General features: G+C 45.8%; 1 protein-coding gene across 1 annotated transcript in view; it reads left to right on the top strand.

The window, feature by feature from the left end:
- The window catches only part of APBB3 (amyloid beta precursor protein binding family B member 3), a 94,297-nt gene that overhangs the window by 10,759 nt on the left and 55,653 nt on the right, over window positions 1-27,885 (top strand). Inside the window, exons 2-6 of the mRNA XM_030212923.1 lie at window positions 5,612-5,799; window positions 8,034-8,101; window positions 14,032-14,092; window positions 16,749-16,895; window positions 21,446-21,573. Of these exons, the coding sequence (XP_030068783.1) occupies window positions 5,612-5,799; window positions 8,034-8,101; window positions 14,032-14,092; window positions 16,749-16,895; window positions 21,446-21,573 (592 nt within the window). The remainder of the gene's footprint in view (window positions 1-5,611; window positions 5,800-8,033; window positions 8,102-14,031; window positions 14,093-16,748; window positions 16,896-21,445; window positions 21,574-27,885) is intronic.

The raw sequence follows: 27,885 nt of genomic DNA, 5'->3' as shown, positions 1-27,885 counted from the left end.
AATAAAAAGATTTTTTCTACCTTTGTTGTCTGGTGACTGTTTTTCTTTCCATATTGGTCCCAGTCTCTGATTCTGCTGCTCTCTATCTGTTCCCTTAACTCCGTTTCCAGGGCTTCCTTTCCATTTATTTCTTTACTTTCCGCCTTTCTTCTCCATTTCTTGTCCTACATCCGTAAGTAAAAGCTGGGTCCTCCGCAGACTTCACCGTCCAGTGGATCCAGCTTCTGCCTATTTTCTTCATCCATGTGCAGATTTTCTCCTCTCTTCCTTTCCCCTGATCTCATCTCTCACTCTTCCCTTCCCTCCATCCATGTCCAGCATTTCTTCTCTCTCACTTCCCTCTCCTCCATCCATGCCATGCAACCCTCCTCTCACCTGCCCCCCCCCTCCATCCACCCATGTCCAGCGATTCCCTTCACTCCCCTGCCCCCCTCCAGCCATCCATACCCACCCAGCGATTCCCTTCACTCCCCTGCCCCCCTCTCGCCATCCATACCCACCAACAATTCCCTTGGCTCCCCTGCTCCCCATCCAGCCATCCATACCCACCCAGCGACTCGCATGGCTCCCCTGCCCCCCCTCAAGCCATCCATACCCACCCCGCAATTCCATCGGCTCCCCTGCTCCCCCTCCAGCCATCCATACCCACCCAGCGATTCCCTTGGCTCCCCTGTCCCCCCCTCCAGCCATCCATACCTACCCAGCGATTCCCTTGGCTCCCCTGCCCCCCCTCCAGCCATTCATCCCCACCCCGCAATTCCCTTTGCTCCCCTGCCCAGCATCCATCCCCACCCCGCGATTCTCCTCACTCCCCTGCCTGGCATCCATACCCACTCCACGATTCTCCTTGCTCCCCTGCCTCCGTCGCAGCTGCCATAGTGAAAGGCCGACAGCCTTCCCTTCGTTTCCTGTCAGTGTCCCGCCTTCTTCTGACGTCGTTGCACGAGGGCGGGACACAACTGAAAACGAAGGGAAGGCTGATGGCCTTTCACTACGGCAGCTGCGACGGAGGCAGGGAAGCAAGGAGAATCGCGGAGTGTGTATGGATGCCGAGCAGGGGAGCGAAGGGAATCGCAGGGTGGGGATGGATGCCGGGCAGGGGAGCGAAGGGAATCGCGGGGTGGGGATGGATGCCTGGAGGGGGAGGGCAGGGGAGCGGATGGGGGGGCAAAAAAAAGGTGCTGGTACGCCGTATCGTTGCGTACCGGCACAAAAAAAGCACTGCCATTATGTATCAATTTAATTTATGGTTTATTATATAAAATGAAGTACATAAATAGGTTGCTGATTACAACTAGACCAACTGTGGAAAATCCCTGAGTACCTAGGCCCCTTTTTATTACAGCTTAGTGTGCTATCTGCTGTACAGCCCACTTTACTCTTGTGGGTGTTACGGCAGATAGTGCATACCAGTTAGCACATGTAAAAGGGGCCCATAAAAAGAAATGCTTGAGCTGGCTCACGTGATGCTAGTATATTATGAGAGTTAAAAGTCTGCAGGCAGATTTGTAGCTGCAAAGTCTAATTGTATGGGACAATTTACTGTAAAAACAAAATGGAGTCCTGTAGTTCCTCTAGATAATGTGCAAGTCTTCCAGAGATATTCAGTACAATGTAATGGGCACATCCAGGTCTAAATGGAAATCCTGAAGATTGTAATACAGCATATGCAGGATGTGGATGATTCACTTAACTTTAAATGTGACTCACTGAGCTTGGCCTGTAACATATGGACTTGAAAGAAAATAATGGTGATGAAGACATGGGAATGATGTCTTGAAAATTGTTTGTGGGAATATGTTCCTGTATTACATTGTGAGAACATGTGGTCTGACTTAAAGTTGACATTTGTTATGAAGGTTTGGTTTATATGCAATGGAAAAGGAAGCAGTAGAAGAATTCTGGAGAGATCCAGTAAGTCCAACACGAAGTGGGCGCCACCAAAAGACCTGTTGTAGATTAGTGGCAATGATATGATTTGCATGTTTGTTACTGTTGGTGAATCTGTGTCAGAGACAGAGAAGAACTAATGTGATTGTGAATTTAATATGATGAACAAGGCAGAGGGAAATAACAGCACTGCTGAGGAACCACAAGGGCAAGTGTGGTAGGTCAGTTGGGACTAAGGAAACAATAATTCAGAAATACTCATAGATGGGGAGGCAATGTTTATTCAAAGACCTCACATGGCCTATGTTTGTCAGATTGCCTTTGTCAGGGGTCATGTATCAATTCTACAAATGAGATGCTTCCAGTACCAACTATCATTGGATTTCACTCAAATGATACATACATAATATAGTCACAATCTGGCTCAAAAAGCTATGGATTCTGAGCTAACAACACTGGCACAGACAGAGAACAATCAAGGCTGAAAAATTAATTGTATTGGTGTTGCCACAATAGGTGGGAGGCAAAAGTGTTCAGCTATGAGTGTCTGCGACAGTGAGTAATTAGGCAGGTGGGAAGATCATGTCAAGAGCCTTAGTAGCTGCGTGGCATGTGAGCTATAAGAGTAGATTTTAAATCGGTTCATGTGACGCTCTGGGCGGCTTGGGGAACAACACCGTTTGGAGACAAACACTTTTTTTTTCAGTAGTTTTGGTGCTCCAATCAGCAGTCTACTTGCTCGGAGAGCGGAGGATGCTGTGGTTAATCAAGGCAGCCGAGAGGAGCAGCGTAGAGGGCACATACGTGCCGCATCACCCCCTGGTGAGAGGTCTTGGTTCTGAGCTGCCGTTCTTCAATAGAGCGGACATCGAACTCCAGGTGCAGCTCACCTTTCACAGTTCATCTGCAGTGTTCCCGCAACCTCGGGGCACATCACTGTGCTGACTCCTTGGCTGGTCGTCGCCGAATGTGGTGAGAGTGAGACTACGCTGTCCTTCTGGGCTGGAGTACGCTGTGGTGTACCGATGTTTAATTGCACTGCCAATCTGTGTCTGCCTGCTCTGGTCTGCTGGCACTGGACTGCTCTGTTGAGCCTCGTAGTCTAGTCGGTTCGCAGGATGAGGACAGCTTTCCTGCTAATTTTGCTTCTAGGTTCCTCTGGACAGGTTGAAGTGTCGCTCTCTGATTTGACAATTTCCTTAGTTTGCTGTTTGAAGGAAGGTTACAAACACACAGTTCTCTTTTTCAGGTTGCCAGTTTGGAATTAGGAATTGCAGTTATGGCTTCATCATTATTCAGTTCCTGAATCCTGGTGTTGTTTGATGATCCAATTGATGCAGATACAGATCACTGGAGACTTTTTCTTTTGTTGCTGTAGATCCAGCTCATCACAGGAAAAGGGTTATCTGTATTCTGTGGTTTTTTTTTCTTTTTTTGGTGGTGGGGGGTTGTTATAAAATTAGGTGAGGTGTAAATGTGCATGCATTGGCATGAATGTGTACTTTCACTGGAGGCATAAGCATCGGAATGAGGGGAGCCACAGATGCTGTGGCACCCCCAAAATTATTCTTCTTTGTCTCTCTCACTGTGAGGTGTTTATTCTCTTACCTCATTCCCACAGGGCGGCGACTCTATCAGCTGCATAAGAGGCATCAGGAGCCGGCAGGCCTTGAGTATGTGCAGATGCTCAAGGCCTTACACCGGCCAGCCGGGCGATGCCACTTATGCAACTGATCGCCCTAGGGGAGTGAGGTAAGGGAATAAATGCCTGACTGTGGCAGGGTGTTAGAGAAGGAGAAATGTCCTGAAGGGGAGGAATGCTGGAGACCATGGACAGGGGGAGGGGAGAGTAAGGAAGAAGGAAAGGATAGAGATGCTGGAGAGGGAAGGGGAGAGGAAAGGAGAGAGATGCTAAATGTCATGGGGGTGGGGAAAAGTAGAGCAAGACAGAAATGCTGGGGACCACGGGGGAGGGAAGGGATGGAAGAGAGAGATCCTGGAGATCATAGGGGGAAGGTTTGAGAGGGATGGAAGGACAGAAATGCTGAAGACCATGGGTGAGGGTGGGGAGGAGAAAGGGAAGGACAGGGATTCTGGAGACTAGGGAGGTTGAGATGGAGGAAAGAATAGAGATGCTGGAGATCAGGGGTGGGGGTGTTGGGAGGAAATGATGGAGAGAGATGCTGGACAACATGAAGGGGGCTATGGGATTGTAGGGAAGGGTTGGTGGCAGAGATGGGGGCAGAGTTGGGCACCCCCAAACAAAAAGGCATTCTGCTGCCCCTGGCTGGAAGCATGGTCTGCCAAAGCACGAGAGGCATTGCAAAGTGTGTGTTGATTATAAAATGCACTAATCTACAGGTCTAACTTGCACACTGTACACATGGAGATTTACACCTGTTTTCCAGCAGGAATTTAAGTGCTATTACTGCTGGATTTGCACTAGTATTTTATAAAGATATCTGCCCATGTCTATGGGAATTAAAATTACTAATTTGAGCCCTCAATTAGTTTATATCACACCCTCAGATTTTGTTTCCCCTTTCACCAGACTCTGATATAGCTTAGTAGACTATCCAGCTCATTTTCGAAAGAGAAGGGCGCCCATCTTCCGACACAAATCGAGAGATGGGCGTCCTTCTCTCAGGGCCGGCCAAATCGGCATAATCGAAAGCCGATTTTGGCTGCCCTCAACTGCTTTCCGTTGTGGGGACGGCCAAAGTTCAAGGAAGCGTGTTGCCAGTCTACCGAAGGCGGGATGGGGGCGTGGTTAAGAGATGGGCGTCCTTGGCCGATAATGGAAAAAAGAAGGGCGTCCCTGACGAGCATTTGGCTGACTTTACTTGGTTCCTTTTGTTTCACGACCAAGCCTCGAAAAGGTGCCCAAACTGTCCAGATGACCACCAGAGGGAATCGGGGATGACCTCCCCTTACTCCCCCAGTGGTCACCAACCCCCTCCCACCCTAAAAAAATAATTTATAAAACATTTTTTGCCAGCCTCTATGCCAGCCTCAAATGTCATACCCAGCTCCATGACAGCAGTATGCAGGTCCCTGGAGCAGTTTTTAGTGGGTGCAGTGCACTTCAGACAGGCGGATCCAGGCCCATCCCCCCCCTACTTGTTACACTTGTGGTGGTAAATGTGAGCCCACTCGAAACCCATTGTACCGACATGTAGGTGCCCCCTTCATTCCTAAGGGCTATGGTAGTGGTGTAGAGTTGTGGGTAGTGGGTTTTGGGGGGCTCAGCACACAAGGTAAGGGAGCTATGCAGCTGGGAGCAATTTGTATGTCCACTGCAGTGCCCCCTAGGGTGCCCGGTTGGTGTCCTGGCATGTGAGGGAGACCAGTGCTCTATGAATGCTGGCTCCTCCCATGACCAAAAGCCTTGAATTTGGTCATTTTTGAGATGGGCATCCTCGGTTTGCGTTATAGGCGAAAACCGAGGCCACCTATCTCTAAGGTCAGCGATCTCAACATTTCGGTCGACCTAAATGTTGAGATTTGGCTGGCCCCGACCGTATTATCGAAATGAAAGATGGACACCCATCTTGTTTCGATAATACGGGATGTCCCGCCCCTTCGCCAGGGCGCCCTTAAAGATGGGTGTCCAGTTTGATTATGCCCCTCCACACCACCTAAACGCATCACATAGTAGATTCCCACCAGTGATGCTTCTTGTATTTCATGGTTAGTCATAAAAACCTTTTCTGTCCTTTAGATAATCTGTGGAATGACCAGAATTTGGAAACTGATCTGAATCTTCCCCCAGGATGGAGGACAATCCGAGATACGACTGGGACTTACTACTGGCATGTACCCACAGGAACTACTCAATGGCAACATCCATCATACAGCTCTGCCACAGGACTGAATTTAAGCACTAGAGAAGGCATTCTGCAAGAAATGGTACAAAAATATCAGGAAAGCATCTGCTTAGCCTTAACACTGACCCTTATTGGTACACTATAATCAATATGAATTAAGAACATAAGAGTAGCCTTACTGGGTCAGAACAATGGTCTAGCTAGCCCAGTATCCTGTTTTCAACAGTGGCCAATCCAGGTCACAAGTACCTGGCAGAAACCCAAATCATGGCAGCATCCCATTCTACCAATCCTGGGGCAAGCAGTTGCTTCTCCACGTCTGTCTCCATAGCAGACTATGTACTTTTCCTCCAGGAACTTGTCCAAACCTTTTTAAACCCAGTGGTGTTCATTCCCAGTCCATGGGCTGACAAATCACTTTTCAGGATATTACCAATGAACATGCACTACAGATTATTTACTACAAGTCCCATTTTATGCAATAGAATCAATTTACTAGCACAATGCATGTTCGTAAATTTAGTGCTGAATGAATATGCTTTGATTTTTTTTTTACCTTATCTTCTAAAGTACATTAAAAAGAAACTTCTTACTCTATTAGATCCTAAACAGTGGATGGTAGGCAGTGCCAGATTTAAGTTTTATGTCCATAGACACAAGGGAAATGGAGAGGGGAGAATCTCTCGATATCAATATGACAAAACTTCACCAGTGCTATCAAAATGAGCCCTATAAACTAACTCATTTTGAGAGTGACTAAAAATAATGTGACATTCAGTTGTGGTGGACAAAGTGGACACAGCACTGAGCCCCTGAAGAAGCTTTGCCGAAGTGAATGGTTGTTCTTTTTGTGTTTTGGTGTTGTTCAAATTGAAACCACCACAAACATCGAGTTATATTTTTGAAAGTATCACATTCATTATAATTAAAAAATTGGGAGTTTTCAGACCAATGACAGAAAAGTTCCTGTGTAAGAGATACGGACATGACCTTTTCTGTGGGTCTCTGAAGTCTTTTTCTCCCATACAAAAATTTGTTTTATCAGTATTGAGTTGGTTTGTAAGGATGATTTTGAGAGTACTGGTGACGTTTTGTCATATTGGTATTGTTTACCTCTGCTTGTATGACCAGTGTGTGACTATAATGTTTTTGCAAGAATCTCTCAATCTCAATCCCTTCTCCCCCGATGCCCATATTCTTCCCCTCAACTTTAGGCTTGCCTTTCTGTGGCTGTCCAGAAATTGGAAATGGAGCACTGGGGCCTGCCTGCCTTTGTGTTCTGACAGGCCCCTTTGTGCCTTGCATCTTGCACAGGTTTCCATGGTAATAGGAAACCCATGCAGTGGGATGAGGTGGGTGCCATGAGGCCTGTCAGAATGTGAAGACAGGCCCCAACACTTGTTTTGAGCGCCCTCTACTGCCACCCAGAGAGCCATGGGCAAGGCAGACATGAGTGGTGGCACAACAGTGATGCTCTAAGGGGGTCTTTTGCTAAAGATTTGCTTAAGTTATCTGCAGCAGGGCTCATAGGAATAAAATGGTCAGGGCTGCAGATAACTCGAGCTAATCTTTAGTAAAGAAAAAACCCTAAATCTGGGTCTGATGGTAAGTAGAATGAAGGAATTATAGGTAAGGATTTTGCATAAATAAATAACATACAAAGTCATTCTAATTTAACAATAGAATCAACCTAACTGTGTCCCACATGAACTTTATCTCATCTCAACATCACTCTGTTTGGAAACACTGGAGACTGCAAACGCACCTCTGGTACAATGTAAGCCACATTGAGCCTGCAAATAGGTGGGGAAAATGTGGGACACAAATGCAACAAATAAATAAATATTAATGTATTTAAGCTGATTTATTGAAGTACTCAAAACTATTTACAAAAATACAAAAAATATAGGGGCCCTTTTACCAAGTGGCGTCAGCACGTGGGATTGCCATGTGCTGAGGCTACCTTTTACTGCCTCAGGTAAAAGTTTTTTTTTTTTAAAGCGGCACTTTAAAAATTGCTGTGCAGCCATTTACTTCTGGATCCCTTGCCGTCTCCTATTTAGGAAGTGGTGAGGGCTCAGGAAATGACGCACAGCAGACCTGGAATTACCACTGGGCTTCTGTGAGATCCCGGTAGTTGGGCCAGTTGACAGCTTGCAAACCCAGAGGTAGCCCTAATGCTTCATCATAAAAGGGCCCCAAAATGTAATAGGAAATAGACATGACTACAAAAATTATAGAATACATTGTCTGAGACAAAAGACTTATGTGTTTAAAATATTCTAATTGTTTTCTTTTTCTCCCTTTGGTCCCCAGCCTAGTGCAATAAGTGAAGAATCCAAAGAGAGACTTTATTCTAGTCCAGGAACGTCACTGAGCCGAAGGTACAATATGGACACTGAGGGTGGTGAATTCAGTAAAGACATGGGGGTGTGGGGGAGTGCTGCAAGGGATGGAATCTATCAACCATTTGCCATAGTGAAAAAATGGTTAAAAACCGTCCAAATGTAAAACACTTGGGAGAAAGAGGAGTAAAGGGCCCTTTTATTAAAGGGCATTAAGAACTTAGGGGCCTTTTTACTATCTGTGGTAAAAAGTGTCCTTAGCATGCCCTTTGGTGGGTTTTACCCAGGCTCTAAGGCCATTTTTACCGCAGCTATAAAATGGATGATTTTCTTTTTTTTTTTATTAATGGCCATGCGCTAATGTTGCTGTTAGAAAATTTTATCAGGTGAGAATTTACAGCCACCCATTTTGTACTCCAGTAAGGGATCATACGGTATTCCTGCGCTAACCAGTTAGTGTGCGGTAATGTAACTGCACTGATTAGCACAGGAATGCCCACTCTCTGCTCCCTGGCACACCTCCTAAAAGAAATTATAAATATTTTTTAACGCACGGTTAGCATGGGCCAATTTGGCAGTTACTGCAAGATGCCTCAGCACGTCCCACAGGTCCCATTTTAAGCTGTGTTAGGCATGCATTAGTAACTAGTGCATCTTAGTAAAAGGACTCTTTAACACACAGCACAAGTGCGTTAAGGGGTTGTCCGGTAGTTTGCCTGTTACCACGCTTTAAACTGTGCATTATTGCATTTTTCAGAATTTTTCTCTGAGGGGACATGGCATGGGCAGAGAGAGGGTGTGGAAGCATTAGCCAGCCAGCACGTTATGCTTAAAATGTGTTAACTGGCTAATGCATCTTGACCCCATCTATATATCTGCATTTGGCCTGTCAGCTATATGGTGAGCTGTATTGTAGACAAGCATTAGTATCATAGCAATGTTATTTGAATGTTCTATTTACTACTACTACTACTTATCATTTCTATAGCACTACTAGACGTAAGCAGCGCTGTACACTTGAACACGAAGACACAGCCCTTGCTTGAAAGAGCTTACAATCTAATCAGGACAGACAAACAGGACAAATAAGGGATAAGGGAATTACTTAAGGTGGGAATGATAAAACAGACATGGATACTGTACAAGTGAATAGGGATTAGGAGTTAAAAGCAGCATCAAAAAGGTGGGCTTTTAGCCTTGATTTGAAGATGGCCAGTGCAGGAGCTCCACGTACTGATTCAGGAAGTGCAGCAAGATAAATGGAACAGAGTTTGGAGTTGACAGTGATTAAGAAGGGTACAGATAAGAGAGATTTACCCAATGAATGGAGTTCCTGGGGAAGAGTATAGGGAAAGATAAGAGTGGAGAGGTACTGAGGAGCTGCAGAGTGAATGCACTTGTAAGCAGGGGCGTAGCCAAACTTTGGCGGGATTGGGGTCCAGAGCCCAAGGTGAAGGGGCACATTTTAGCCCTCTCTGGCGCCGCCAACCCCCCGCCACTTCTGACCTCCCACCGCCACTTTTGATCTCCCCCTGGTGCCAGCTGAAGTACCCTTCAGTGCCGGTCTCCGAGTCCGGCGCATTCGCTGATATGGATTCTGTTTCTGTGAGTCCTGACGTCCTGCACGTTCCTACATGCAGGACATCAGGACTCACAGAAATAGAATCCAGATCAGCAACAAGCCGGAGACCGGCGCTGAAGAGGACCCCCTGCCAGCAAAGGTACTTGATGGTGGCGGCAGGGGAGTGTTGGCGGCAACAGGAGGGGGGGGGGTTCGAATGTTGAGGGGGAGAGTTGGCAGTGTGTATGGGGGGGGCGGGGGTGAAATCAGGGGGGGCCAGGGCTAAATCTGCAGGGACCCTAAATTGCTCACTTACCATTTTGTACAAATCTGTGATGCTTTGGATAGCATTATCTAGTCAGGTAACTTTTTTTAAAAGAAAAATCTGTTAAGCAGAATTGGATTGCACTTTGGGCTCCTTTTACAAAGCTGCAGTAGTGATTCCCATATAGCAAATGTGACAAAGCCCATCGGGATTGAATGAGCTTTGTCGTATTTGCTGCACCAAGAATCAGTACTGTGGCTTTGTAAAAGGAGCTCTTTGTTAGTTATGGAGAATAGTATTTAATAGTGATATACCGCCCATAAGAAAGACTTTCAGAGCAGTTAACCATGGAAAAAATATAGTAAAAGTGAGAGAAGAAAATAAAAGAAAAGGAAGTACATTGCTATATAGAATAGGAAGGAGAGCCAGACAGGCTGTAAAGCAGTCACCCACGTTGCACGTCAGAGATCAATCTCAGGTTGTGGGTTCCGAAAAGGCCTCCTAAATTCAGCCCAACAGTAACTTTACCCTGTCTCCTCCCTGCCTGTATTTGCTCACTTGCCATGCCAGGTCACTGCCTCCTCGAATTTGGGACAGGAACAAGAAAAGAAAAATTGTAATCTTCCTCTCCCTGCTGCCCACCCGCTCACTTCTTTGCTTACCCCGCCTGTCTGACTCGCTATCTTCCTGACTCAGTGACCTTAAATAAAGAGAAAGCACCTGTGGGGCTATAGAGCTCTGCCCCCCACTGCTGCCTCTGTCGGTCTTCCCCAAACAGGAAGTTATATTGTAGGGGGCGGGACCGGGAGAGCCAACAGCAGTATTCACAGTTGTAGAACCTTGCATGTAGTCTCTCTTTATTTTCAGTCACTGAGCCAGGGAGAGAGCAGAGGCAGCGGATCGAGCAAGCGGGTAAGCAAAGGAGTGAGCAGGTAGACTGCAGGATGGGGAAGCTCAAAGGCGGAGGTGCCCATGACAGAATGAGTGTCCAGGTGGTGGGGAGGAAAAAGAGAGAGATGGGGTGATGCTGGAGGTGGGGAACAGAGGAAAGAAAGAGGTGGGATGATGGAATGGGGGAGAGAGAGAATGGTGGAGAGAGAGAGAGAGAGAGAGAGAGAGAGAGCGTGCAATGTCGGATGGTGACTGGTGATGGAGGAGAGACAAAGGGGTGATGCTGGATGATGGAGGGAGGAGAGATGGGGAGGTACAGGGGCAATGTTGGATGAGAGTAATGATGGAATAGGGGAAGGAAGACAATGCTGGATGGGGGGGGGGGCAAGACATGGGGCAGAGAGAGAAGAAATGATGCATGGCAGATGGAGATGGACAGGAGATCCTTTAATCAAGGGGTGGAAGGGAAAGAAAGAGGAGATCCTCATAAGTGGTTTTATAAGTCAAAATAAATATAAATATTTTGTTTCATGCAGTTCTCTTTTATTTAAACAATAACTAAATAGGCTATAAGCCCCTAATGCAGTCCATTGGTTTTCTTATATTTTGTTTTTGTGATGACTTATACTGTGCCAAAACTGAAAACTCTTATCTCTATCTGGTCGTTAATAAAAGGAACTCATTGTGAACACTGTTTACCCTAAAAGGTTGTTTTGTGCTGTACATGAGGGATTGTGATATTATGATCCCTTGTTTCATATTGTTGACGGTCTGTATTTTCCATATTGGTGGTATATTGGTGTATAAGGGTTTGCCCAGTGTGATATTTACAGTGCTGCCTTTTCATGCATAATGTTGTTGCTCTTTGAGTCCTCGGAGTTAGTGCTGTTATGGTACAGTAAGGTTCTGAGTGTGTTTTTGCACAAGTTTGTGCATAGTGTTTTGCAGTTGAGGGATTGTGTGTTGGCCTTACTGAGGTGACATCAATACTTTAATTTTAGTTTGTCATAACATCAGACATGGTTTTAGAATATTTTGGAGGATCTGATGTTGAATTGTTCCATAGATGTGTATGTGATTTAGTGTTGGTAAGTGCTTGAAATAATTGAATTTAAAATATAATATCTCATTTATGATATATAAATTAATTTTTACATGCACATAGAAGCATTACTAGTCAATAACCATTAGCCCTTCATTGGGACTCAGTCTCTTCTCCACTATGACAAATTTATACACCAAATACACTGCAAGAAAACTCACCTTGGTAACCTTCAATCTCACTAATTAGGGTGGTACTTTTCACATTTGGGATGGGACACTTGGTATCTGCACTCTGGAAATTGGCCCTTGGCACTGGTGCTTTTGTGTTATCCAAAGGTTTTGGCTGCCTATTCTGTAGAAATGTACTTTCCTTCTAACTATACTGTTCAGCCACCAAGCTCTCAGACAATTTGAGCAACCACTTTATTCTTTGACATATGATACGTATCTAATATCTAAATGTAATAAAAGGTATTACTTGTGACTATTTTACTTGTACTTATTTTTTTTTCTGTGTGTTGTCAGATTATTATGGATGTAAGCCCCACCCCGGCACTACCCCTGTCCCTGCCCCCTTTAGCCTCCCTAAACAGTTGGGCCACCGACCGCCTATGCTTCAGCTCCAGGGAAGTCAATGACACTAGTAGAAGATGACATGTTAAACCTCTGGCCCTGCAATAAAACAGAAACAATACAACCCGAGGCATTCTGGAAGTGATTTAATAACTGTCTGCATTAGAGAAAAGAATGCAGGTATTTTCTGTAATGCAGACATTGCCACATTTTCAAAGCAAAAGTACACATGCACTTTTTCTTTGAAAATGATCCCAAAACACGTGCAAACACCTTTACACCTGATGCACATACCCCCCCCCCCCTTTTACAAAGTTGCACTAGCAGCTGCTATGTGGCAATTCCAACACAGTGCCAGCATTACCGCACTAGCAGCCACTAGCATGGCTTTGTAAAAGGGGACCATAGTTTTTCTATGAGAAATGAAGTACATTCCTTTGAATTTTGTGCATGAGTGCAAACCCTTGCTCCAGGGAACTCCTGTGCATGCTGCTGATAACAGTGCATACATGTGCCAGCTGTATACAGGGCCGGTTATGATTTTGGTGCCCACAGGCAAAATCAGTCAGCAGAGAGGGGTGTCAGAGATCCCAAAGACTGGAGAACCAGAAGAAAAGCAGAGGAAGGCTATGATGTCCGTGTGGTGCCAATTTGAAGCATCACATGCACAGTCTTAAAGTAAGTGGAAGCAGTCTCTTCTCTGACCGGGGTATTTGACACCCTAGGCAGTTGCCTGTGCTGCCTATTCCCAATTCCAACCCTGGCTGTCTGCATACATTTACCTAGAGGGCAACCAAATTTAGGGTTTGGTCTTGGTGCTGAAACCAGCCAGAAATCTGAATTTGACTTTGTTTCACTTTTGAGAGAAAATGCCAGTGCATTTACACCGGAAACCGAAACTCTGTGCTGGGTACTCATAGTGCTTCCACTAGTTCTCAGCACTCTTGCCCGTCCTGTCCTCCATCAGGCATGGGCCAGACACTTTCCTCACTCTTCCCCCCCCCCCACTGAACTGGAGCACTCCCCCACCCTGGACCCACTTGTAGGCCCCCCCGGGCCTATCTTAGGGTCTCTGTAGCTATGTGGGGCAGGAACGATCACTAGTCACTCCTGCTCATACCAACTCCAATCTCAAAATGGCTGCTGCAAGACTGCTGCTGGAGTTTGTGGCTGCCATTTTAATGGCAGAGACAGCATGGGCAGGAGTGACTGGGGATTATTCCTGCCCTGACTAGCCACCAGACTACCAGGGACTCTAAAATATGCTGGGGGGGGGGGGGCCTAGGGGTGGGTGTGTTATTATTTGGGGGAGGGGGAGCAGGGAGCAGAGGTTGCTATGGTTTGGAAGTGGGGCATTTTCAGTTTTGTCTTCTGTTTCAGCCGAGATTGAGTGGCAAATTTTGGCTGCAGATTTGATTTCAGCCAAAACTGAAAAAAACTGTTTTGGTCACCCTCTAATTTTACTTATATACCAGGTGGGCAGTTTTGTAAAGCACCAGAATTTGTTTGGTAAATGACCTTTCCTGTGTACAATAGAAGCTCCTGATAAGGGTAGGACTGCTGCTCAGGGCAATGTAAGACATTAAAGACACGAGTCTTGTGCTTCTCACATGTCTCTCTCTGTTTGTATCACAGGAATTCACTACCTTGGCCTGATGAGGAATTGTTTCAGAGCAATAACGAACCAGGTTCCAAGGTATCAGAACTGATAGCTTTACCAAGGAAGTTCTTTATTTAAAGAAGAGGCTGTAATGACCAAAAGCATCTCATGTTACATAGTGGACACTGATTTGATTTGATTACTGGGATTTATTCTGTGTCTATGGAAACACTGTTTTGAAAATGCACTCTATAATAATGAAATCTAAGTAACTGTACTCAAGACATAGGGGTCAATAGGGAGAATATTTGCTTCCAAATAGAGTCATAATGTGTTGGAGCTGATATTTGTAGGTGAAGATTCTGAATCTTAACAGGCTTATTTTCAAAAGAGAAGGACGCCAATCTTTCGACACAAATCGGGAGATGGGCGTCCTTCTCTCAGGGTCGCCCAAATTGGCATAATCGAAAGCCGATTTTAGGCGTCCTCAACTGCTTTCCGTCGTGGGGACGACCAAAGTTCCTGGGGGCGTGTTGGAAGCATAGTGAAGGCGGGACTTGGGCGTGCTTAACACATGGGCGTCCTCGGCCGATAATGGAAAAAAGAAGGACGTCCCTGACGAGCATTTGGCTGACTTTACTTGGTCCATTTTTTCTTGCGACCAAGCCTCAAAAAGGTGCCCAAACTGACCAGATGACCACCAGAGGGAATCGGGGATGACCTCCCCTTACTCCCCCAGTGGTCACTAACCCCCTCCCACCCTAAACAAAAAATTTTAAAAATATTTTTTGCCAGCCTCTATGCCAGCCTCAAATGTCATACCCAACTCCCTGACAGCAGTATGCAGGTCCCTGGAGCAGTTTTAGTGGGTACTGCAGTGCACTTAAGTCAGGCGGACCCAGGCCCATCCCCCCCCCCTACCTGTTACACTTGTGGTGGTAAATGTGAGCCCTTCAAAACCCACCACAAACCCACTGTACCCACTTGTAGGTGCCCCTCTTCACCACTTAGGGCTATGGTAGTGTTGTACAGTTGTGGGGAGTGGGTTTTGGGGGGGCTCAGAACCGAAGGTAAGGGAGCTATGCACCTTGGAGCAATTTCTGAAGTCCACTGCAGTGCTCGGTTGGTGTCCTGGCATGTCAGGGGGACCAGTGCACTATGAATGCTGGCTCCTCCCATGACCAAAGGGCTTGGATTTGGTCGTTTCTGAGATGGGCGTCCTCGGTTTCCATTATTGCCGAAAATCAGAAACGACCAAGTCTAGGGATGACCATCTCTAAGGACGACCTACATGTTGAGATATGGGCATCCCCGACCGTATTATAGAAACAAAAGATGGACGCCCATCTTGTTGTGATAATACGGGTTTCCCCGCCCTTCGCCCTCAGGAAAACTTGGGTGCCCCGTTCGATTATGCCCCTCTAAGTCTATCAAGGTTTCCACAGCTCTGAAAAGCATTCTCACTATTATAAACATCATACTGGATATTTAACTTCCCATAAATCCAAAGAAATTATTATTTTAAAATAGTAAAGAACTAGAAAATGAATGCTTATTCCTTTTAGGAAAGAAATCTTGTGAAATGGAATAACAGAACTGTGAGGTACCCTGAAATTTGTTTCCATCTGGGAGATTCAAGCTCTCTAAGGCGCCCCCCCCCCCCCTTCTGCTGGCAGAAGGACAGTAGGCTCCTCATACCACCTCTGGCTTCCTCTCACCAGCTACAGTCTAATGTTTTAATATGTAGTGCTCCAGAGTCTCTCATGTCCAGACATCAGAGAAGCCATAGGAGGAGGAGGTAGCAGAGGCAGTTAAGAAATAATGCTCTGCTCACACTGGTGGGAGGGAGAAGATGGCTGCTAGGAAAGGGAAGTGGGAAGTTGGAAGAACAATGGAGAGAGATACTTATGGGGGAGATGATAGAGAGAGAGACAATGTACCAGTGTGTATGTGGGGGAGACAGAAACCCATGAGGCTGTTGCAGCAGTGGCATAGCCAAATGGTAAATTTTGGGTGGACCAATGAGTAGTTTGGGTGGTAGGGGTAGGCCTGAGCTGAAAGTGGACAGGCCCAGGCCTGCCAGGACCCACCTGTGGCTACACCCCTAGGCTGCAGGTAAAAGAGGATCATGTGATGTTGGGAGGGGGAGAAGTAGGTGAAAAATAACTGCATGGTGGGAATGAAAGGAAAGCATTTGAGGAGGGAGAGTGGGCAGGTGAAAGAGGATTGAGTTATTCTGTACAGATGTCTCTCTCAAACTATATGAAAATTAAAATCAAGTCTTGAGCAGCCAAACCCCATCTATAACTTATGCTGAAGTAAGGAGGAAGGGCCATAACTATTCACTGTTCTGGGATTTATATAGCAGAAACTACTGAACAGCCATGACTGCATACTAGACACATAATTAATTGTTCTGACAGACTCCAAGTCTCCAACCTTTCCACTTCTGTACAACATTTACCAATACCTGCTCACATATGCAGTTAGGAAGGAAAGAGAGTTTGTTGTACATCATAGAAAGGAGAAAGGTCCTACCATATTTACACTTAGAATTAGTAAAAACGCTGGTAACACATTACATTGAATCTTTCTAATTCCATTTTTTTAGCCATGAAAGTTGTAACTTTTCTGTAATTTCCAAATGAATGTTCAAAATACACATTGTGTTTATGAGATGAATTTTAGTGCAAAAGACTGAATGCTGGCTGCAGAAAGATGACGTGATTTCATTCTCTGTCTTTACTTTTAGTGCTTTGCTGTGCGCTCTCTGGGATGGGTAGAGATCCCCGAGGAAGACTTAGCTCCTGGAAAAAGCAGCATCACCGTAAACAACTGTATCCAACAGCTGTCCCACAGTAAATGTGACAGTAGAGACCCTGCAGGAGCCTCAGGGGAGGTGAGCTGTTCTGTTAGACATTCAGACTAGCATGTGATATTAAAGATTTCTGTAAACATGAGCTGAACTGAGGGGATCTGCGCTCTGCATTGCTGGCCTGATGTCAGCACTGTGCACTACTATGCATAGGCCCCGAGTTTGATTCCAAAAGTTAGGTCTTCTGCTCCCCAGATCAGTCAGGGCTAGGGATGCTGATACAGACTTCATAGCCCCTGGGGGCTGTGGAGGATAAAGGATCATGGCATATTGCCCAATAGATGCTACAGTGTTGTAGCCAGACAGCTGATTTAAGGTGAGCCTAAACCCAAAGTGAGTTGACACAAAATTTTATTTCCGCCCTCTCCCCTGAAACTAAAAAATCAAAATACCTGAGCTGGCAGGGACTCCAAGCTCCTTCAGCCAAAGATTTCCTCCCAACCAGAACACTTTCACCCTGGGCAGCTGACAGCAGTGTCCCTGAGCCACTGCTACCACTGGCCCTTGCACTGTTTTATTTGGGGGGGGGGGGGAGGTAGCAGTGATGGCTCTGGTTGCCCAGGTTGCAAGTGTTCTGGTTGGGAGGAGGTCTTCAGCTGGCGGGACTTAGAGATCTCTGCCAGCCACACTAAAGGGACCACCAATTTTGGGGGGACCTCGATCCACCAGGATCCACCCATGGCTACACCACTGACAGCCAATTCAGATTAAATTGGAGGCTATCAGGAGTAGGAGAAAACTGCTAGGGAGAAAAGTAGTAGTAGTAAATAGAACATTCAAATAACATTGCATGGCATGGGCAGAGAGAGGGTGTGGAAGCATTAGCCAGCCAGCACATTATGCTTAATATGTGTTAACTGGCTAATGCATCTTCTCCCCATCTATATATCTGCATTTGGCCTGTCAGCTACAGTGGTGGAAATAAGTATTTGATCCCTTGCTGATTTTGTAAGTTTGCCCACTGACAAAGACATGAGCAGCCCATAATTGAAGGGTAGGTTATTGGTAACAGTGAGAGATAGCACATCACAAATTAAATCCGGAAAATCACATTGTGGAAAGTATATGAATTTATTTGCATTCTGCAGAGGGAAATAAGTATTTAATCCCTCTGGCAAACAAGACCTAATACTTGGTGGCAAAACCCTTGTTGGCAAGCACAGCGGTCAGACGTCTTCTGTAGTTGATGATGAGGTTTGCACACATGTCAGGAAGAATTTTGGTCCACTCCTCTTTGCAGATCATCTCTAAATCATTAAGAGTTCTGGGCTGTCGCTTGGCAACTCGCAGCTTCAGCTCCCTCCATAAGTTTTCAATGGGATTAAGGTCTGGTGACTGGCTAGGCCACTCCATGACCCTAATGTGCTTCTTCCTGAGCCACTCCTTTGTTGCCTTGGCTGTATGTTTTGGGTCATTGTCGTGCTGGAAGACCCAGCCACGACCCATTTTTAAGGCCCTGGCGGAGGGAAGGAGGTTGTCACTCAGAATTGTACGGTACATGGCCCCATCCATTCTCCCATTGATGCGGTGAAGTAGTCCTGTGCCCTTAGCAGAGAAACACCCCCAAAACATAACATTTCCACCTCCATGCTTGACAGTGGGGACGGTGTTCTTTGGGTCATAGGCAGCATTTCTCTTCCTCCAAACACGGCGAGTTGAGTTCATGCCAAAGAGCTCAATTTTTGTCTCATCTGACCACAGCACCTTCTCCCAATCACCTCTCGGCATCATCCAGGTGTTCACTGGCAAACTTCAGACGGGCCGTCACATGTGCCTTCCGGAGCAGGGGGACCTTGCGGGCACTGCAGGATTGCAATCCGTTATGTCGTAATGTGTTACCAATGGTTTTCGTGGTGACAGTGGTCCCAGCTGCCTTGAGATCATTGACAAGTTCCCCCCTTGTAGTTGTAGGCTGATTTCTAACCTTCCTCATGATCAAGGATACCCCACGAGGTGAGATTTTGCGTGGAGCCCCAGATCTTTGTCGATTGACAGTCATTTTGTACTTCTTCCATTTTCTTACTATGGCACCAACAGTTGTCTCCTTCTCGCCCAGCGTCTTACTGATGGTTTTGTAGCCCATTCCAGCCTTGTGCAGGTGTATGATCTTGTCCCTGACATCCTTAGACAGCTCCTTGCTCTTGGCCATTTTGTAGAGGTTAGAGTCTGACTGATTCACTGAGTCTGTGGACAGGTGTCTTTCATACAGGTGACCATTGCCGACAGCTGTCTGTCATGCAGGTAACGAGTTGATTTGGAGCATCTACCTGGTCTGTAGGGGCCAGATCTCTTACTGGTTGGTGGGGGATCAAATACTTATTTCCCTCTGCAGAATGCAAATAAATTCATATACTTTCCACAATGTGATTTTCCGGATTTAATTTGTGATGTGCTATCTCTCACTGTTACCAATAACCTACCCTTCAATTATGGGCTGCTCATGTCTTTGTCAGTGGGCAAACTTACAAAATCAGCAAGGGATCAAATACTTATTTCCACCACTGTATATGGTGAGCTGTATTGTAGACAAGCATTAGTATCATAGCAATGATTCCCTCTAGTGGTCATCTGGTCATTTAGGGCACATTTTTGAGGCTTGGTCGTGAACAAAAAAGGACCAAGTAAAGTTGGTCAAATGCTCGTCAGAGCCGGCCTTCTTTTTTCCATTATCGACAGAGGCCGTAGGAGAAGGCCGGCCATCTTCCGATTTGTGTCGGAATATGGCCAGCCTTCTCCTTCGAAAATAAGCAGGATAGTAACATAGTAAATGACGGCAGATAAAGACCTGTACGGTCCATCCAGTCTGCCCAACAAGATAAACTCATTTTACATGGTATGTGATACTTTATATGTATACCTAAGTTTGACTTGTCCTTGCCTTTCTCAGGGCACAGACCATAGAAGTCTGGATCCTGTTTGCACTTCTGTGTTTTATTTTATTTTATAATATCCTTTCAATTACAAAGAAAAAAATTTAGGAAACTTTACCTACTAAAATTTAATACATTATCCAAGGTGTAATAATACAAATAGCCCACAGCATGGAGAGAAGAAAAACCTGTCTGCCTTTTTAAACCTTTTCTGTGTTAAAGACATCCCAAACTAGTGATAGAGTGGTCATTTCTCACTGAGATTTCCCCCTCCCTCTATGGGGAAAGTAAGCCTGCCTTTTACAGCACATTTAAGGGCCCCTTTTACAAAGGTGCGCTAGCGTTTTTAGCATGTGTATTAAATATGCGTGCGCTAAACGCTAGAGACACCCATATATTCCTATAGGCATCTCTAGCATTTCGTGCATGCTAAAAACGCTAGTGTGCCTTTGTAAAAGACCCCCTTCGTTTTCTTTGCAGGGAAAAGAAGCAGCTCCAGGGACAGGGTTAGGGAGGCACCATGCAAGTTCACATGGGGACTTCATTTGAATATCCATATTGCTTCATCCAACATAAGTTTCACCTGCAAGAACAGGCTAAAAATGTCCCTGATGGCTTAGAAGACCTAGCTGAGAAGTGGCTCAGAATATAGCAGTGAGGCAAGGGCTATCCAAGATCCTATCCCCTGTCTGGAGAACAGGGTGGGTCCTGCCACTGGGTGAATTAGATACCTGCCTAGGGCAGCAGAATATGGGGGGCAGAAGCACAGCATCTTCTCTCCCCTTCCATAAACCCTGCCCTGTGTCCAGCATCTCCTCCTCTTCCCTGCCCCCACCATTGCTGCCTTACTGTTCCTGGACCCAGGCCAAAGTTGCTAGCAGTGTGCGGCCTTTAAACAGAGGCCTGCACTCAAGTGCTACCACGTCCTGCCCTCTTGCTGACAGAAACAGCTGTGTTGGGTTTGGGGATGGGGGGGGGGGGGGGGATTGGGAACAGGACCTGAAGTGCTTGAACATGAGTCTGTGTTTAAAAGTCCTGTGCTGGTGCTGAGTACTTGTGAGTTTGTCCCAGGTGGAGGAAGAGGTAGGGAAACAAATTGCTGAATGTAGGGGGTAGGAAGTGGAAATGGGGGATTTGATTTGATTTATTAACTCGATATATCACTTGATACCACAAGGTTTAAAAGCTTGGGGGAGACTGAGATGCTGGCTACCACCTGGGGAAGGGGGAGAGATTAGTGGAGATGCTTGACTATAGAAAGTAGGGCCTTGCAATGCCCCAGGGGAAGGGGTATACACAGCTGGGAGAGGGGAGTTAACCTATAGCATCAGAAACTCTCAGACTGGCCAAGCTGGGGAATATACCAATGGCACAAGGGCTATCCAGGATCTGATCCTATGTCTGATGGGTCTGGGAAGGTCTGGATATAAATGGACGTGGTGCACCCAACCCCAGGCACAGTGAAAAGGTGGCTGCTTGTACATTGCCAACACTGCTGGCCAATGGGTGGCACTGTAGGTGTACTTTAGAAGAGATGCCCCTCCAGTCCTGAGGCTAGCAAAGAAAACGGTGCCTCCTGGGCACAAATCTTAGGGTGGGGGAGAGGAGAGCAGAGACCACAGTGACGAAAAGAATTTTAAAATATCAGGATGAACTGGTGGATGTTGAGAGACGATGACCACGTTTTAAAATGTCTCATCCTAGGGTCAGAAAATGGTGATGATTTTGAAGAAAGATACAATGAGTTTGGTGGATCCCCTGGATCACAGTGTGATACACTGTCAACCAGTTATAAACATTCGTGTGTGGGGTGTTGGCTGTAACAATGGCAGGTGAGTTCCATCTAAGCAAAGAACCAGGCACTCTAGCAACATACAGGGAAACCAACAATATGAATTCCAGGTTGCTTTTCACCACATTAGAATAAGTAAGCCTTAACTGTCTTTAACTGAGGTCAGCTCTTGGAAAAAACATCACTCACTTTTCTGTTCCAGACATGTAGAAATAAGAGTCAGACAAGTTATAGGTGATACCTTTTTATTGGACTAAGTTAGTACATTTGTGACTAGCTTACAAGAGCTATGGTCTCTTCATCAGGTCAGTCTGACAGAACATGAGGGCAGAGAAGTACCATACAGCCTATCTAGTCTGCCCATCCACAACATCTGCTCAGCTGTTCCATATTCTATGTGCTTGTGCGATGCTTACTGGGATTCAGATACTTTCCTTGTTCCCATCATCTCTACTGTAAGACTGTTCCAACCATGGACCCATACGTTTTCTGTAAAATAAGATTTCCGAGTGTACTTACATATTTATTTATTTTATTATTTTATTATGCTTGATATACAACCAGTGATCGTATGGTTGACAGATAAAGACCTGCATGGTCCATCCAGTCAGCACAACAAAGTGACCAGAGTTGAATCTGGCACTCTGCAAATGGAGTCGCAAGTAGCAATATTACAGACAGTTCAAAATGTAGCTGATAGAGTGTTAGGGAATGCTCATTAATTTGACCATGTTACCCCTCTTTTTAAGCACTGTCACTATCCATTATAGGATACATTTTAAGATTCCAACTATGGCACATACAGCTTTCTATGAGCATCAGCCACCATACATGAGTACTTGCTATGTGCCCATTTCCTGGGGGAGCCCTTATCATCACCTATTTAGGAGGTGGTAAGGGCTCCTGTGTTAACCCAGCGGTAACCGGGCAGCCCCGATGCTAAAAAAAAATTGGAGCACCAGAAATGGCGTGTGGTGGGGGCAGGCTTCTGTGGTAGCCTAGCTGTAGTGCCACGGGCTTGCCACACCTTTCTAAAAGGGCCCGTTAGTGCAATATTAATTCAATTAATTTGTTAAATTTTGAATTAGGATTACATTTTTTAATCATGATCAACATTTTTAACTACTGTCTGTTGTCCAGCATTTCTTTTTCTCTCCTGCCTATTCATAAGAACATAAGAGTAGCCATACTGTGTCAGACCAATGGTCCATCTAGCCCACTATCCTGTTTTCCAAACAGTGGCCAAGCCAGGTCACAAGTACCTGGCAGAAACCAAATTGTGGCAACATTCGATACTACAAATCCCCAGGCAAGCAGTTGCTTCCCCATGTCTGTCTCAATAGCAGACTATGGACTTTTCCTCCAGAAATTTGTCCAAACCTTTTTTAAACCCAGATATACTAACCGCTGTTACCTTGTCATAATGTAGCAGAGGGAAGGCAGCAACGTCAGTTGCAAGTAGCTGCCAGAGACCCTTTGAAGAACCAGATATATGTTAAGATAAATGCGGGGGAGGGGGGATGCTAGAACTGTGTGCTGGGGGGGGGGGGGAGTCAACAACAGCAGCAGTAGAGGACAGAAATGGGTATCTGTATGTAAAAGATAACAGGTTTAATACTGTATTTCCTCAATTCTAAGACACACTTTTTTGCCGGTTTTGACATGTGTGTAAAGTAAGTGCGGCTTACATTTGATGGCATCTTAACTTTGAGTCCCAAAAATTGAAATCACACAGTCTAATTCACATAGCCACCGGGGGCCTTGGGGACGTGCCTTCCACAACCAGTACCTGCACCATACTATATCTGTTGAAGAGCTGGCAGGGTACAGAACTGCGCAGTACACTCTCAGCATCCGTCATGCTGCCATGTGCATTGCTGGCTGACTCAGATACCCTGGTCTTGTCAACTCGTTTTTTGTTGTCCACTATCCCCCGGATTCTATACATCGTACCTAGTGTTCCACACTGAAATCCAAGTGTATTCTATAGACAGCATGTGTAACTTAATTGGCTTAACAAGCTAATCAGCATTGATAACAGGTCTTAATGAGCAATAATCAGCACTAATTGGCAATAATTAGAATCTACACACACAACTTGCTAAGTGTATTCTGTAACACAGTTCGTCTAAATTCTCATGTGCACAGCCAAAAAAGGGGTGTGATTATAGGTGCAGAAATGGGTGTTTTAAAGACGTTCCAAAATGTATGCACATTTATAGAATATGGCCATGTGCGCCTAAATCTACGCGCTGCTTTTATGCCACATTTCCCTTGGTGTAAATGGATAGTTTTAAGCTCTGTGATATCAACTAAATATAGGCACTGCTTACAGGATACGTGTAGGTGGAAATTTATTCCACATGGAGTTTTCAGGCCCTATATATAGAATATGGCCCTATGTTTCTCTGGTCTGTGCGGTACACTCTCCGCATCCATCATGCTGCCACTTGCATTTCTGGCTGATTTAGAGCCCTTGTCCACTCTTTTTTTGTTGCCCACCATGCCTTTCTGGTCTCGCCGTGCCTTTTGTGGAGTATGTGGTCTTCAAGCAGCCAAATCCAGTGCTGCCCCAGCAAAGAAGTCGGCAGCTTGCTCCTCAGCCTGCCAACACCGGCACTTCTCACAGTTGCTCAATTTGCATATGAACTGAGCATGCTCGAGAAGTGCCAGCATGGACTGCTGGGAAAGAGGCTGCCCACATTCCCATGGTGGCAGCACCGGGATTGAACCACTCGAAGACCCCAGGGCATTCTCTCCAGCAGCAGTAAAATTACCAGAAAGGTACCATATTAATGAGGAGGACAGGGATGGAGTAGAGAGAAAAGCATTGCCCACCCCAGGCCCCCCCAGAAGTGAATCCTGGCTTCATACCTGCCTGATGGGGATTCTGTTACCCTGAAGTACCAGACTGCTGGTAAGCATCACCAGTGATCAAAGAAAGAAGCCTCAAGGTATTCAAAGACCCTTAAAATGTCTGCAAGAAGAGTGCATTATGACGCAGTAATAGAAAGAAAGGTAATTTTATATGCCGAACAGAATGGGAATAGCCTTGCGGAGAAAAAATTTGACATTGGTGAAGCAAATATTTGCTGATGGCGAAAATGTAAAGCTTCAACAAAGTGCCTGACAGGTCCAATAAAAGGACAACATCCCAAAATTGATGCAGTAGGTTTACAGTTTGTAACTGGTGCACAATCCAAAGGTCTACCAGTCACACACCAAATGATTCACCTTAAGGCAATGGAAGCTACAAATTCACTTCAAATAAACAATTTTAAAGCTTCAGTAGGTTGGTGTGATCAATGTATGGTTAGTGAAGGATTTGCATTAAGATGACAAACAATCTGCCAAAACTTTCCTGTTGATTTCGTAGAATAACTCACACACTTTCAGAGTTACCTTATTCAATTACAAACTAAAGAAAGATACGAATAGGTAATGCTGATGAAACCCCTGTGTTTTTTGATATGCTGCGTAATTATACCATTAATCCGAGAGGTTTAAAGAAGTCAAAATAAAAACTACAGGATACGAAAAACTGTGTATCACTGTTATGTATAACAGCTGATGGCCAAAAGCTTCCTCCTTATTTGATTCTTAACAGGAAACCCCATTCCAAAAAATGAAACTTTCCCAACAGATGAAATTGTACGTGCATAAAAAAAAATGCTTCAATGACGTTTGAAATGATGGAAGATTGGGTGAATGTTGTCTGGAATAGACGGCCAGAGGGTCTTCATAAACCATGTGGAGGGGCATAATCGAACGCGAACGCCCATCTCCATGGGCGTCTATGTCCGAGAACGGGTACGTGAAGGGGTGGAACAGACCGTATTTTCAAAAAAAATGGGCGTCCATCTTTTTTTTCGATAATACGGTTTGTGCTGGGCAAATGCATCGGATTTGTGCGGATTTGAGCTGGGCGGTTTCGTTTTCCAGCGATAATGGAAACCGAAGGCACCCAGCTCAAAAATGAAAAAAATCCAAGGCATTGGGTCATGGGGGGGGCCAGGATTCGTAGTGCACTGGTCCCCCTCACATGCCAGGACACCAACCGGGCACCCTAGGGGGCACTTGTAAAAAGTAAAAAAAACAAACTAAATACCTCCCAAGTCCATAGCTCCCACCCCTTGGGTGCTGAGCCCCTCAAATCCCCCCAAAAACCCACTGCCCACAACTCTACACCATTATCATAGCCCTTATGGCTGAAGGGGGGCACCTACATGTGGGTACAGTGGGTTTTGGGGGCGGTTTGGAGGGCTCCCATTTACCAGCACAAGTGTAACAGGTAGGGGGGGGATGGGCCTGGGTCCACCTGCCTGAAGTACACTGCACCCACTAACAACTGCTCCAGGGACCTGCATACTGCTGTGATGGAGCTGGGTATGGCATTTGAGGGTGGCATATAGGCTGGAAAAAAAAGTTCTTAAAGTTTGTTATTTTATGGTGGGAGGGGGTTAGTGACCACTGGGGGAGTCAGGGGTGATTATCCCCGATTCCCTCCGGTGGTCATGTGGTCATTTAGGGTACTTGTTCGTGAAAAAAAAGGGTTCAAAAAAATGACCCAAATTCGCTGTAAAAACGCCTTTCTTTTTTCGATTATCGGCCGAGGGCGCCCATCTCTCATCGGACGATAACCATGCCCCAGTCCCGCCTTCACCATGCCTCCGACATGCCCCCGTCAACTTTGCCCGTTTCCGCGAAAGATTGCAGTTGAAGACGCCCAAAATTGGCTTTCGATTATACCGATTTGGGCGCCCATGGGAGAAAGACGCCCATCTCCCAATTGGGTCGAAATCTGGGCGCCCATCACTTTCGAAAATAAGGCGGATAGTGTGCTTGTTGTTGACGCATTCAGAGGACACCTGTCTGAAAGAATAAAGTAGAGCCTGAAAGAAAACAATTGTGATTTGGTAGTTATTCCAAGTTGTATGACAAGCCAGCTTCAGCTACTTGATGTTTCAGTGAGCAAGCCATTTAAAGACTTTTTAAGAGAAGAATATGAGACCTAGTTATTTTCTGACAACTTTCCTTTGACGCCTTCCAGGAACATCAAGAGAGCACCTTCTTTAAAAATCACAGAGTGGGTGTCAGCTGCAGTGGTGTTCCTTGGCTGCCACCCAGCACGGATCGCCGCTGTGCACCCCCCCCCATATGCAGCGTCATTCTCCCCCCCCCCCCCGGGTACAGCATTGTCGTCCCCCCGGCGCATCACCTCAAAACACCACCCACAAGTGCATTGCTGTTACTCCTGGGGTGCTGGAGCAGCCACGCGGCTGTTGGCTCTTCCAGTTCCCTGCTCCTTCTGCCCCGGAACAGGATGTAACATCAGAGGGAACACAGAACCAGCGGAGCCGACAGCCACGCGGCTACTCCCTGCACCCCCCTGCAGTGTGTACCTGGGGCAGACCACCCCCACCACCCTGCCCTCAGTACACCGCTGTATGGAAAAAAAGTTCCAAGAAATATAGTGCAATATTCATTTAAAGAAGTATTGTATAACAAATGCACTTGATGGTACAGAAGATGATCTGATATGGGAAGACTGTGATTCCAATAGTGATGACTTATCAAGCTCTGACAGTAATGACTCAGCTTGTGAGGAATTGGCTGGTCTTAATGATAGTGATTAGAAGGATATACAGTACCAAATATGAAGCTGTAATTGAATACTGGCACTGTAATTTTTATCTTTCAAAAGTTTGTGCTTTTCCTTCTGCATAGGTTTATCTGCCATTTAAGATACTGTCAATTTTGTTTTTCAAAAATTATGTATGGCATATGGTACCATACGTAACTGGTACTATTCATCCTATATAATAATTCTCACCGTCAACATTCTGAGCCTGCCTGGAACCGTGGATCCCTTGGAGGTGGTCTGGATCATGTTGGAGTAGATAATAGTGACATCACACAACCCACACCAGATTGGCCAGTAGAAGGGAGAGGGGCGGAGCCACGATACAGGGAGCAGCGAATCAGCACAACACGGGGAATGCACAGCAGCAGGAACAGAAGCCTCTCTCACACAGTCACTCTCACATACACTCTCTCAAACATACACACTCAGAGGAAAACCTTGCTAGCGCCCATTTCCTTTCAAACAGAAACGGGCCTTTTTTACTAGTGTTACCATAACTGTCAAATAAGGATGTGTTTGTCATACTGGTACAGGTAATTGACAATACAGCAGGGCTTTTTTTGAGGGGATACTTGGGGGTACTGAGTACCATCACCTTTTCCGTTGTCTGCTAAAATTGACCTGTGGTCCCCAAGTTTTAATGAAAGAGCTCAGGCTCTACATACCAATTCTGCCTTGTCATAGATTCTGTGACTGGTTGCAGGGGGC

The sequence above is a fragment of the Microcaecilia unicolor genome, chromosome 8 (assembly GCF_901765095.1).
Source record: "Microcaecilia unicolor chromosome 8, aMicUni1.1, whole genome shotgun sequence".
Taxonomy (NCBI): domain Eukaryota; kingdom Metazoa; phylum Chordata; class Amphibia; order Gymnophiona; family Siphonopidae; genus Microcaecilia; species Microcaecilia unicolor.
This window is presented reverse-complemented; position numbering and strand designations above follow the sequence as displayed.